The sequence below is a fragment of the Rana temporaria genome, chromosome 1 (genome assembly GCF_905171775.1).
Source record: "Rana temporaria chromosome 1, aRanTem1.1, whole genome shotgun sequence".
Classification (NCBI taxonomy): domain Eukaryota; kingdom Metazoa; phylum Chordata; class Amphibia; order Anura; family Ranidae; genus Rana; species Rana temporaria.
Window position 1 is genome coordinate 656,201,705 of NC_053489.1, and position 13,604 is coordinate 656,215,308.

The 13,604-nt window shown below is 46.9% G+C and overlaps 1 protein-coding gene across 2 annotated transcripts in view; it reads right to left on the reverse strand.

The window, feature by feature from the left end:
- Positions 1–13,604, reverse strand: part of SLC4A11 (solute carrier family 4 member 11) — a 253,703-nt gene that overhangs the window by 93,159 nt on the left and 146,940 nt on the right. For both annotated transcript variants that reach the window (XM_040335512.1, XM_040335511.1), the window contains exons 6-7: positions 10,512–10,593; positions 1,075–1,198 (exon numbers count right to left, since the gene is read on the reverse strand). In XM_040335512.1, coding sequence (XP_040191446.1) covers positions 1,075–1,198; positions 10,512–10,593 — 206 coding nt within the window. The remainder of the gene's footprint in view (positions 1–1,074; positions 1,199–10,511; positions 10,594–13,604) is intronic.

Below are 13,604 nucleotides of genomic sequence, written 5' to 3' on the forward strand. Positions count from 1 at the left end.
TTTGGCTTCCCATCCGGGATAAAACTGTTCTCCAACCAGAAGCCATAGACCAAAGCAATTTCCTTTGACATTACATCTCCAGGACATTAGGTGGAGAGAACTAGGAAGTAGCAAAGTTGCGTGTTTTTAGCTTTCCTAAAAAGTTTTTGACAAAAATTGGGACATTTCACCATTTTGGTTTTTAAGAGTCGGTTCACACTAGGCCGACACATCTTCCAGCGCGACTTTCAGAGGCGACGCCGACACGACTTGAGCATGAACCACAGGGCGATCTGGGGCGATTTACAACACGACTTGAAGTCGTCTCCAGGACAGGAGACTTTCCAGTGGCCAATCAAACAACAATCAGCTCTAGGGGAGGGAGGGGGAGGGAGAGGTTTGCCTGAGAAATGTATGTAATCTTCCTGGAAAGTCGCTTCAGTTAAGACTTGGATCAGACTTGGATCAGACTTGGATCAGACTTGGATCAGACTTGGATCAGACTTGGATCAGACTTGGATCAGACTTGGATCAGACTTGGATCAGACTTCCATTGAAATCAATGGGTACAAATCGCCTACAAGTCGGATTGAAGTAGTACAGGAACTTCTTTTGAAGTCGGAGCGACTCGAGTCGTGTGTATTAAAACCGCGCCCATTCACTTGCATTGTTTTTCTCGACAGCGCGACTTGGGACGACTTGAGGCGACTTCAAGTCGGATCCCGAGTCGCCCCACTGTGAACCGGCTCTAACGGGTTCACCAAGTTTTAAAGGATTTAAAAATGAAAGCTAGGTTAGCTCCTTTTGTTGATCATTAACCTGTTCTTGTGCCAAAAAAGCTTTCATTAATTACAGTAATCCCTTCTACGTATCTGTTATCTGAGACAGGAGATCCCAAAAAAAGGCAATTTTTTTCCCCTACATAATGGGCATTTTTGTATGGAGGTTTTATGTGGACATTTTATAAACTGCTCATTTGGTCCACTGAGGCCTTCCTGGGTATTAGTTTTACCTTAACAACTGATTTTTTTTTACCGTATTTTTTTTTTAAATTCATTTTCAGTTTGGACCCCTCCCCCTACCAAATACACTCACCATTTTGGGAGGAGCCAGAACAAGGATGACAAACCGAACTTCGCAGGAATTTTCCCCCCAGTTCTGCGGCCTCTCCAGCCGACTGATACAGACATGTCGTCGCTGAAGTGACTTTATAGTGCAACTGTGGAATAAGCAGAAAATTAACAATAAAATAAAATTAACAAAAAAAAAATGTATTAAAAATAAATAATTTATGTTTTAATTGAAAAATAATAAAAGAACAGGGAGTAGACATGCTACATGGCCATTTTAAGTGTGCCTCACGTCAAGTACACCAAAAGGTAGACTTTGAGATGTCAGCTACGTTACGTTGTTAAAGCGGGGGTTCACCCTAAATACGATTTTCTAACATTACATCCAGCTCACTCTCTACATTCACAGTATGCCGTGTTTTTTTCTGCTGTACATACCTCGTACAGCTATTTTCTTCCCCGGCTTCCGGGTCGGGACTCCCGCGGGAGTGGGCGTTCCTATCCAGCAGGTGATTGACGTGATGACAAAAACGACCTCCCCCCGTCGCATAAGGAGCGTCACGAGTTGCCGAAAGAAGCCGAATGTTGGTGCGCAGTCGCCGTATAGCGCCGACTCGCCGCTCGGCTTCTTTCGGCAACTCGTGACGCTCCTTATGCGACGGGGGGAGGTCGTTTTTTCATCACGTCAATCACCTGCTGGATAGGAACGCCCACTCCCGCGGGAGTCCCGACCCGGAAGCCGGGGAAGAAAATAGCTGTACGAGGTATGTACAGCAAAAACAAAAAAACAAACGGCATACTGTGAATGTAGAGAGTGAGCTGGATGTAATGTTAGAAAATCGTTTTTAGGGTGAACCCCCGCTTTAATTTCGTCAACAAAAATGTTTGTCATAATTTTAGTCGGTGGCTTTTTTAAGGGGTTGTAAAGGAAATTTTTTTTTTCATAATAAGCATCCTTTATCTGCAGACATTCCTCTTTTCACTTCCTCATTGTTCGTTTTTGCTCAGAAGTTGCTCTATTTCTTCTCTGTTCTGTTCACTTCCTGCTTGTCTGATTTTACTGACCACCGTGAAGGGAGGCTTTACTGCGGTGGTCAGTGACGTGCTCGCCCCCTCCTGGGAACTACATCTGTGCAGCAGGACGCTCTCTACGTGTTAGAGACTTCAAGGAGGTGTGAATTACTGGGTGTGCCGCAATGCATACTGGGAAATGTAGTTCTTGCATGAACGAATGCCGCAAACCAGGAAGTGAATGAGAGAACATAAACTAGAATGCCGGAGGTGATATAGATGAAGGAATTTAATAGGTATTTACTCGTTTTTTAACAGAATCATTACACTATTCTGTCTGTCTACCGTGCAGACATTAATTTTAGGCAAAAAAATGTTTTCCTTAAGGCTGTATTCACACCTAGACGTATGTTACCGCGGCGTATTTTGCCGCGACAAATTACGGCGTTTTGTCCCACGATTTGCCGCGACAAAACGCGGTAAAATACGCCGCGGTAACATACACAGGAGGGGTGACAACATTGTCAGCTATGGCCGAACGCAGAAAGCCGCCTGAAAAAAAGGTCCGGGACTTGTTTTGGGCTTCAGGCGTTTCGGCATGGAGATGTAAATGTAAACTCACCCCTCCAGCGTATCAGGGTCTGCTGCGGCGTCGCGCTACAGGCGTATATACGCCTAGGTGTGAATGGGCACTAACAGTGATGAAAACGAAACTAAAAAGTGCAGCACATTTTCGTCAACTGACAAAAACTATGACGAAAATAGAATCGGGACGTTAATCATCATGAATTTACTGTATTTATCGCCGCATAATTTGCCGTGTGTCCGTGTTATACGCCAATATTTGTTTACCAGTAGAGGGCAGGGAATCGGGCGGTTCGCCCCCAGGTGCCACACATTGGGGGGTGGTCAAGCCAACCCCCCCGCCTCTCCTGGCCCTTGGACGGCACTGCCAACAAAGCCTATTATTAGGAAAAAAAATCATTGCCAGCCCCTTCCCCTATACTGCTCCTCCTTCTGTGCCACTCATTGTAAGTTGAAGCTTTTGACCTCAAAAGCTTTGGTTTTTGTTGGCCGCTCTCCTCCTCCAGCTCCTCCTCCGAGTGATTGCAGTCTCCTAGGATATTCCCGCCACATGTCTCAGAAGCGGTCGGAGGGCAGATCTAATGATGCCTTATTGGGGGCCAGCTTCAAGAACCTGAATTGGACAGCCGGCTCCTGATGACACCACAAGAGAAGACCCAGGCTGTGGCAATGGATCGCAGCAGGACAACGCTGGATTTGCTGGGAACATTTTCTGAATAAAACTCTGAAGAACAGGTGAGCGGTGCTGAAGAAAAACAGCCGTGAGGAGATGGTTCTCCTTTAATAATGCCTGACACTTGTGTTGAAGTGGTCGTATCACATATGATCTCATGACCCATCTAGTATTCGATAAGCACTCTGAAAGCCTGACGAGTCTCCAGGGTTCTCTTCCAGTTATTTCAGCATTGTGACGTCAGCCTGTTCAGAGAGTTTGTACACGGCAGATGAAGAAGAGGGAGCCTGAATAGAGCCATTGTTCTGTGCAGGCCTGAACAATTATCCTGTAATCAGATCCATATGGAGGATTTCACTTGTGAATGGTGCGGTGATGGACACTGCGATAGCACTTTGCCAAGTTTATACAAATCGGGCAATTTGGCAAACGAGCGGTAAGCCCCGAGAGTTTGTTCGATTCGACGCGGCAAGTTTATTCCTTCATTGTCTATAATCTGTTTGGATCTCCCAGAGAGAAAACATGTTTTTCCACTTCGGATTTAAAAAAAAAGTCCATCTTAGAACGTCTTCCGACATTTAGGATAATGACGTTGATTACTAAATCAATAATATAGATCAGGAGTAGGGAACCTTCAGCACTCCAGCTGTTGAGGAACCACAAGTCCCAAAAGGCATTGTAAGACAAACCGCCACGGAAATGACTCCCGGAGGTAGATCCACAATGGATTTTGTAGTGTCACCACTGCTGGAGTGCTGAACGTTGCCTACCCCCGCTATAGTTTATAGTTACATAGATGAGGTTGGAAAAAAAAAAAAAGACACAAGTCTATCAAAGTCCAACCTATGTGTGTGATTTTATGTCAGTATTATATTGTATATCCCTGTATTTTGTGGTCATATGGGTGCTTATCTAATAGTTTTTTTTTAATTATCGATGCTCCCCGTTGAAACCACTGTCTGTGGAAGGGAATTCCACATCCTTGCCACTCTTACAGTAAAGAACCCTCTAAGTAGTTTAAGGTTAAACCGCTGTTCTTTAACCACTTAAGCCCCGGACCATTTTGTTGTTAAATACCCAGGCCAGGTTTTGCGATTTGGCACTGCGTCGCTTTAACAGACAATTGCGCGGTCGTGCGACGTGGCTCCCAAACAAAATTGGCGTCCTTGATCACTTCTGCGGTTTTTATTTTTTGCGCTATAAACAAAAATAGAGCGACAATTTTGAAAAAAATGCAATATTTTTTACTTTTTGCTATAATAAATATCCCCCAAAAACATATATATATATATATGTAAAAAAAAAATTTCCTCAGTTTAGGCCGATACGTATTCTACCTATTTTTGGTAAAAAAAAAAAAAAATCGCAATAAGTGTTTATCGATTGGTTTGCCCAAAATTTATAGCGTTTACAAAATAGGGGATAGTTTTATTGCATTTTTATTATTTTTTTTTTACTACTAATGGCGGCGATCAGCGATTTTTTTCGTGACTGCGACATTATAGCAGACACTTCGGACAATTTTGACACATTTTTGGGACCATTGTCATTTTCACAGCAAAAAATGCATTTAAATTGCATTGTTTATTGTGAAAATGACAGTTGCAGTTTGGGAGTTAACCACAGGGGGCGCTGTAGGAGTTAGGGTTCACCTAGTGTGTGTTTACAACTGTAGGGGGGTGTGGCTGTAGGACTGACTTCATCGATTGTGTCTCCCTATAAAAGGGATCACTCGATCGATGCGCCGCCACAGTGAAGCACGGGGAAGCCGTGTTTACATACAGCTCTCCCCGTTCTTCAGCTCCGGGGAGCGATCGCGAGGGGGCGGCTAGAAACGAATAGCCGCGCCGTCGTCCCGGGAAAATTCAGGGGAAAAAAATCATCAATTGCAGCCTCACTGTGCCCATCAATTGCAGCCTCACTGTAACCATCAATGGCAGCCATTTGCCATTGAACACCAGAATTGGCAGGTCCGCCACTGGCACTCTGTGCTTTTCGCAGATGAGAGCAGGTCAGAGGCGTTGCTAGGGGGGAGCGGTCCACACCCGGGTGACACCCTCCCAGCGGTGGACATTTTTTTGTTTACAGTTGACCTGTTCGTTCGTTCACCCTGCTGGGCTGGAACAACACCTCCAGCGCCGCAGCCGCGCCAAGTGTGTGTCCTCCTCCTTCCGCCGCTCTTCCCTACCCTACTGAGCCAGCGAGCCTCAGCCTGTCACATCTCACACTGCACTGTGTGATGTCACTACACAGACACTCGGTACTCTCTCAGTCTCAGGGTCTGGCGCCCTGTGCAAGTATGATAGGCAAGGGGGGGGGGGGGGGGGGGGGTTGGGTGGTGCAATATATATATATATATATATATATATATATATATATATATATATATAGCCAGCAGCACACCCCCCCCCCCCCATCAGACAGACAACACTCACTATATAATTTATATTAGCTGACTGAGCCACCCCCACCTTGAGCTGGTCTAATGCTGATGATGATGGGGGGGGGGGGGGGGAGTTAACACCATGTTATACTGCACCAGGTGACACCAACCCTAGTGACGCCACTGGAGCAGGTTCACCCTGAGCAGACATGAAAGGCTCTAGAGAAGCCGTGGAGAACATTATGCTGCCTGCAACATCGTTCAGCATGGCCGGTTTGGTGGTGGGTCAGTGATGGTCTGGGGAGACACATCCATGGAGGGACGCACAAGTTTTTAGCTTGAGTATCACTTTAAATACCGCTTACGATTCCTCCCAAAATGAGAACCTGTTACCGCGTGTTTGCATAATCAAAGCACAATGTACAGTCTCTCTCTCTCTTTGATTGATTCAATAGCAGTGAATAGTAAGAGAAAACCGGCTCCAGCTCTTTGTTTGCTGGTTGCTTTTAGTCAAAATTGCCTTTTATAATTCCCTAGACACAACTCTCTGATTTCTGTTTATATGGATCTATATGAAACCTGTTATCAGCTCACAATATTTGCAAGGTGTTGGCTTTCCAAAGTTCAGGGGATGTTGTAAGAAAAGTGATACCCAACGCGCCGGCCATTGTCTGCGCAGAGGAGAGCTTATCGCTTGACCTCCTCGGTGTTCACCAACACGGAGCCATTTGTCCTTCTAACCGACATGAGATACTGGTTTATAGATCCGGTAGAATTTTATAAGTCACACTTTAGTCCCCTTATGTATTGTTTCAAAAGCCATTTTACTTCTTTCAGTGCATCTAATGCGGTTATCTGATGTGTCCCCATACTGAGCTGCTCCACACCCGATGACCGCTAATTTGAGGCTTGCGCCGTGACGTCCCTGTTGGAGCTGCTCCCTTTTTTTTTTTTTTTTAGAATAAGCTTCCTTTTTGGAGCGGTCTCCAGTCTGGTCATGTTACCTAACCTCCCCCCCCCAGTCCTCTTCCTCTCGCGACAGTTGAAGGTGGGTCCTCTATGGTGCAGGGAGGGAATGGCGCCATGCGATGTGGTCAGTGCAGTTTATTGTATCAGTCTCCAGTGAGTCCAGGGCGAGTTGATGACGCACCTCCAGGGGTCCTTGAAACCCTGGGCTTACAGTAAAGGCTTTTTCACACAAGGTTGGAGGGGCGGCAACACTCCAGTTGAGGCAGGTTGGTACTCTTACACCAGAAACCCCCCCCCCCCCCCCACCACCGCTACCCTCTTTAGAAATAATAATGCAGAGTTGATATCTCCAAATTTAACCACTTCAGCCCCGGAAGGTTTTACCCCCTTCCTGACCAGAGCACTTTTTACAATTTGGCACTGTGTCGCTTTAACTGACAATTGCGCGGTCATGTGACACTGTACCCAGACAAAATTTGCGTCCTTTTTTCCCCACAAATAGAGATTTCTTTTGGTGGCACTGTATTTGATCACCTCTGCGGTTTTTATTTTTTGTGCTATAAAACAAAAGCGACGATTTGGGGGGGGTGGCGGGGGAAATATTTTTAACTTTTTTGCTATAATAAATATCCCCAAAAGTAAAAGAAAAAAAAAAAACTCTCAGTTTAGGCCAATATATATTCTTCTACATATTCTTGTTAAAAAAAAAAAAAAAAAAAAAAAACGCAATAAGCTTATAAATTGGTTTGCGCAAAAGTTTTAGCGTCTGCAAACTATGGGAAAGATTTATGGCATTATTATTTTTATTTTTTTTACAGTAATGGCGGTGATCTGTGATTTTTAGCGGTACTACGACAATGCGACGGACAGATCAGAGGCTTTTGACACTTGGCATTTATGCAGCGATCAGTGCCGATTACTGTGTAAATGTCACTGGCAGGGAAGGGGTTAACACTAAGGGGCGAGAAAGGGGTTAAATATTTGTCCCCCCCCCTGCATGTTCTTACTGTGTGGGAATGTGAGTGACTAGGAGAGAAGTCCTATAGTTTTTCCTACTGTAGGAAAAAACGATAGGGCTCCTCTCCTCTGACAGCACAGGGATTTGTGTGTTTACACACACACACACACACAAATCCCTGTGCTGGCGCCCGCAATCGCTTGTGGCCGGCGGCGCCCGCGCATCGGGTACCCGTGAGGGATTTCGCCCACCAGTGCCATTGTGCCGCAGTATATCTGACACAGTATATCTGACACGGGCGGCAACTAGTTAAAGCGGAGTTCCGGCCACAATTTCACTTTTTAAATATAAATACCCCTGTAATACACAAGCTTAATGTATTCTAGTAAAGTTAGTCTGTAAACTAAGGTCCGTTTTGTTAGGTTGTTACAGCATTTAGACACTTTATAAAATAGAAATTGACTGGGGCCATCTTAAGTGTGGGCATCATGAAGCCAGACTGTATGACTTCCTGGATTTCAGCCTTGCAGATCTCGCACATGCTCAGTGCTGCACAAGCAGTGTAATAGGTTTCAGATCAGGTTTCAGCACCTGTACTGTCCAAGTCACATGATTCTTTGAGACTGGGGAGTGCACAGACTCCTGGAAAGTTACACCCACTACATTCCCAGGAGTCTGTGCGGTGTAGGTTAGGAAGCATTAAGCACCTAGGTGCAGGAAGAGGGAAGATTAACTATTCTGCCTAGCAACAACACTTCGAAGGCATCTAAAAAAAAAAAAAAATTTGTAAAGGACTAATGAAATTTTTTTTAAACTACTGATGTAATGTTATATTTATGGGTGGAACTCCACTTTAAAGGACGTGGCACATATCTAGACCATTTTGGTATCCACAGTGCCATCCTGTGGCGATACATTGAATCAATTTCTTCTGCTACCCTCTTTAGCTGGGGGGTGTACAAGTGAATGGGGCCACACTGCAAGCGCCCTGCAACTGCTTGCAATTCGGTTTGCTGCATGCTAGTGCAGGATTCAAAGACAAAAAGCGGGTTCGAGGGGTTAAAGTTAAACACGATACAACACTTCCCCACTACCTGTCAAATGCTCTCTGAAGAGCTATATGAACGTAGATTGCTCTTCAGGGAGCAAAGCATGTGTGAACTTATTGAGCTGAAGGATACTGGGCATCATTTAACCAAGAGAGAGTAGAGGAGAATATGGAGTGCAGTGCTAAAAATAGAGGTGGCGAGGACTTTTTTTTTTTTAACCGCTTACTGCCCCGGGCCTATAGCAAAATTACGGTTGGGCGGTGGTTGCGCTATCCTGACTGGACGTCATATGACATCATATAAAACAGACGCTGCGTGCCCGAGGGGGCGCGCGTCGCGGCGATCGGTGGTGTGGTAGGTCAGTCTGACGTACCGCTACACCGATCTTGGTAAAGAGCCTCCAACGGAGATTGGACACGGCCGATCACATGGTAAAGAGCCTCCGATGGAGGCTCTTTACCACGTGATCAGTCGTGTCCAATCACGGCTGATCACGATGTAAACAGGAAGAGCCGTTGATCGGCTTTTCCTCACTCGCGTCTGACAGATGATCAAATACCACCAAAAGAAAGCTCTATTTGTAGGAACAAAATGATAAAAATGGTGTTTGGGTACAGTGTAGCACGACCGCGCAATTGTCATTCAAATTGCGGCAGCGCTGAAAGCTGAAAATTGGCTTGAGCAGGAAGGTGTATAAGTGCCTAGTATTGAAGTGGTTAATGGAAGGTGGACAAGAAAAAAAGAAATAAAAATATGGAGTTGCGCTTAAGCAATACGCCAAAGCAAAAAAATACTGAAAAAGTATTGCGTCTTTAACCGCTTAACGACCGTCGCATATACATATACGTTGGCAAAATGGCAAGGACAGGCAGAACGAAGTGCCCGCACGTCGCTGCCTTTCCGCGGGTCGGGGGTCCGATCGGGAACCCCCCACCCGGTACATGCGGCGGTCGGTAAGCCTCAGGGAGCAATCCGGGATGAGGGGGCGGCTATTCGTTTCTAGCCGCCCCCTCGCGATCGCTCCCCGGAGATGAAGAACGGGGAGAGCCGTATGTAAACACGGCTTCACTGTGGCGGCTGCATCGATCATGTGATCCCTTTTGTAGGGAGACACGATCGATGACGTCAGACCTACAGCCACACCCCCCTACAGTTGTAAACACACACTAGGTGAAACATAACTCCTACAGCGCCACCTGTAGTTAACTCCCAAACTGCAACTGTCATTTTCACAATAAACAATGCAATTTAAATGCATTTTTTTGCTGTGAAAATGACAATGGTCCCAAAAATGTGTCAAAATTGTCCGAAGTGTCGGCCATAATGTCGCAGTCACAAAAAAAAAAAAAAAAAAAAAAAATTTAAAATGCAATAAAACTATCCCCTATTTTGTAAACGCTATAAATTTTGCGCAAACCAATCGATAAACGCTTATTGCGATTTTTTTTACCAAAAATAGGTAGAAGAATACGTATCGGCCTAAACTGAGGAAAAAAAAAGTTTTATATATGTTTTTGGGTGATATTTATTACAGCAAAAAGTAAAAAATATTGAATTTTTTCAAAATTGTCGCTCTATTTTTATTTATAGCGCAAAAAATAAAAAACGCAGAGGTGATCAAATACCACCAAAAGAAAGCTCTATTTGTGGGGAAAAAAGGACGTAAATTTTGTTTGGGAGCCACGTCGCATGACCCCGCAATTGTCAGTTAAAATTATGCAGTGCCAAATCGCAAAACCTGGCCTGGGCATTTAGCTGCCTAAAGGTCTGGGGCTTAAGTGGTTAAATAACGATCATATTAGCCTTGGTGTATACAGTGTACCCATATACTCACATTATACAGAGCCATGACTGCTGGTACTGAACCCCTGTCGTTGTGGCGCTGACCCCTTGAATGGTATCCGAAAGGAGGTGAACTGCAAAAAGAAAAAACACACATTTCAATTATAGGTTATTATAAAAAAAATATTCATTTTATTACTTTGCAATATCATATGAGGTTTTGTTTGTCATAGCTTGGGGGCCCGGTAACTACAGAGCCACAGCAGGGACACAGATAACGACTTTACACGCTTTCTACAATACGTAGCACGCCACTTTTCTGGAGCATCGCGGCGCGCGCTCATACAGAACACAGCAAGATGGAGCCGAGGCTGAACCATGAATGCTGCATTGTACAACATCAACAGGACTTTATTATGTAAGGTTTTTGGATGAGATTCTATACAGTTATTTCCACTGCTTGTCCAAACCACAAGTTTACGCTCAGCTGCAGCTGGAGGAGGCCAAGCATCACCTCGGAGGAGAGAGATTGGAAATATCCCTCTTCATAGATGTGATGCCTGAAGCCTTCAGTGGCAGGGAGCCTGGGCTCACATGACTTAAAGTGGAACTCCAACTAGGGCAGCCTTCTTTAACTTTTGTGCCAGAGAGGAACCCTTGAAATAACTTTATCTTAGGGAACCCCTGCTGAAATCATCAGAAGGTCCCCTGACCCCGCAGGTGACCAGAGAAGAAGGTCCCCTGACCCCGCAGGTGACCAGAGAAGAAGGTCCCCTGACCCCGCAGGTGACCAGAGAAGAAGGTCCCCTGACCCCGCAGGTGACCAGAGAAGAAGGTCCCCTGACCCCGCAGGTGACCAGAGAAGAAGGTCCCCTGACCCCGCAGGTGACCAGAGAAGAAGGTCCCCTCACCCCGCAGGTGACCAGAGAAGAAGGTCCCCTGACCCCGCAGGTGACCAGAGAAGAAGGTCCCCTGACCCCGCAGGTGACCAGAGAAGAAGGTCCCCTCACCCCGCAGGTGACCAGAGAAGAAAGTCCCCTAACCCCGCAGGTGACCAGAGAAGAAAGTCCCCTCACCCCGCAGGTGACCAGAGAAGAAGGTCCCCTCACCCCGCAGGTGACCAGAGAAGAAGGTTCCCTGACCCCGCAGGTGACCAGAGAAGAAGGTCCCCTGACCCCGCAGGTGACCAGAGAAGAAGGTCCCCTGACCCCGCAGGTGACCAGAGAAGAAGGTCCCCTGACCCCGCAGGTGACCAGAGAAGAAGGTCCCCTGACCCCGCAGGTGACCAGAGAAGAAGGTCCCCTGACCCCGCAGGTGACCAGAGAAGAAGGTCCCCTCACCCCGCAGGTGACCAGAGAAGAAGGTCCCCTCACCCCGCAGGTGACCAGAGAAGAAGGTCCCCTCACCCCGCAGGTGACCAGAGAAGAAGGTCCCCTCACCCCGCAGGTGACCAGAGAAGAAGGTCCCCTCACCCCGCAGGTGACCAGAGAAGAAGGTCCCCTCACACCCCAAGTGACCAGGGAAGAAGGTCCCCTCACACCCCAATTGACCAGGGAAGAAGGTCCCCTCACACCCCAATTGACCAGGGAAGAAGGTCCCCTCACACCCCAAGTGACCAGGGAAGAAGGTCCCCTCACACCCCAAGTGACCAGGGAAGAAGGTCCCCTCACACCCCAAGTGACCAGGGAAGAAGGTCCCCTCACACCCCAAGTGACCAGGGAAGAAGGTCCCCGCACCCCCCAGGTGACCAGGGAAGAAGGTCACCCACCCCAGGTGACCAGGGAAGAAGGTCACCCACCCCTGGTAAAGGGAAGAAGCCCCCCCAGTGACCAGGGAAGGTGGTCACCCATCCCTGGTAAAGGGAGGGAGACAGAGCGACCACGCTGGTGTAGCAAGTTCCAAGAAAGTTTACTTACAAAGAAAAAAGTAAAAAATTAATACTCACAAAAGTATAAAAACCACACATGTATATGGATATCCACAGGAGAGTGTAAGCATGTGGTGACCAGGGAGCAATGTCCCCCCACCACTGGTGACCAGCAGGGAGCAATGTCCCCCCACCACTGGTGACCAGCAGGGAGCAATGTCCCCCCACCACTGGTGACCAGCAGGGAGCAATGTCCCCCCCACCACTGGTGACCAGCAGGGAGCAATGTCCCCCCCACCACTGGTGACCAGCAGGGAGCAATGTCCCCCCACCACTGGTGACCAGCAGGGAGCAATGTCCCCCCACCACTGGTGACCAGGGAGCAATGTCCCCCCACCACTGGTGACCAGGGAGCAATGTCCCCCCACCACTGGTGACCAGGGAGCAATGTCCCCCCAACTACTGGTGACCAGGGAGCAATGTCCCCCCACCACTGGTGACCAGGGAGCAATGTCCCCCCACCACTGGTGGTCAGAGTGCCAAGCATTGAGACATCTAAAAAAGGGCATTGGTGTCATTCTGCCGACTCTCCCAAGCGACATTGGAACCAGGATTATACAGACACCATCAAATAAGAGGTCAATCAGCCACAGCTCTGGAGGAACAATATGGTCCCAAGTAACCAATGGTTGAGAAAGGAGGAAAAAATTAATAAAAATAAAAAAAATAAAGAAGAAGCCTTCCAAGTCATGTGCATCTCTACGTTAGGGCAAAATGCGTCTCAGGAGTTCTCTACCGGATGAGACCAGGAGCCAAAGCCATCTTTTATCCAGCTCATTCACAATTATTTAACAGGGAGTCGGGTGTCTATGTGTAGACAACCATCTTTTTGTATAGGTCTACTAGAACGAGCCAACTTTGTCTGTCTTGTGCCAGTCTATTCACATGCTGAGCCAACTGACACAGGTTTGGAGGGCATTTGAGCTACATTGGGCTTATGTTACAATATCAGTTCTGTCACCGGTGACAGAATCACTGATGTGGATGCCGCACTAGCAAGCCTGTGGTTGGCATTAACCGCTAGCGACCTGAGCGCCAAGCAACCACTATGGAGTTGCTTCCTCACAGGAGCAGTGGGGGAAATCGCAGGTGATTCAGACAGAGATCGCACGGAATTCCTGTTCAAATTGAATTCTTTGCAGTGTGATTTGCAACAAAATTATTTGTATTGATGCAAACCGCACCGCAAAGTATCGGTATTTGGTATCAGCGTGCACT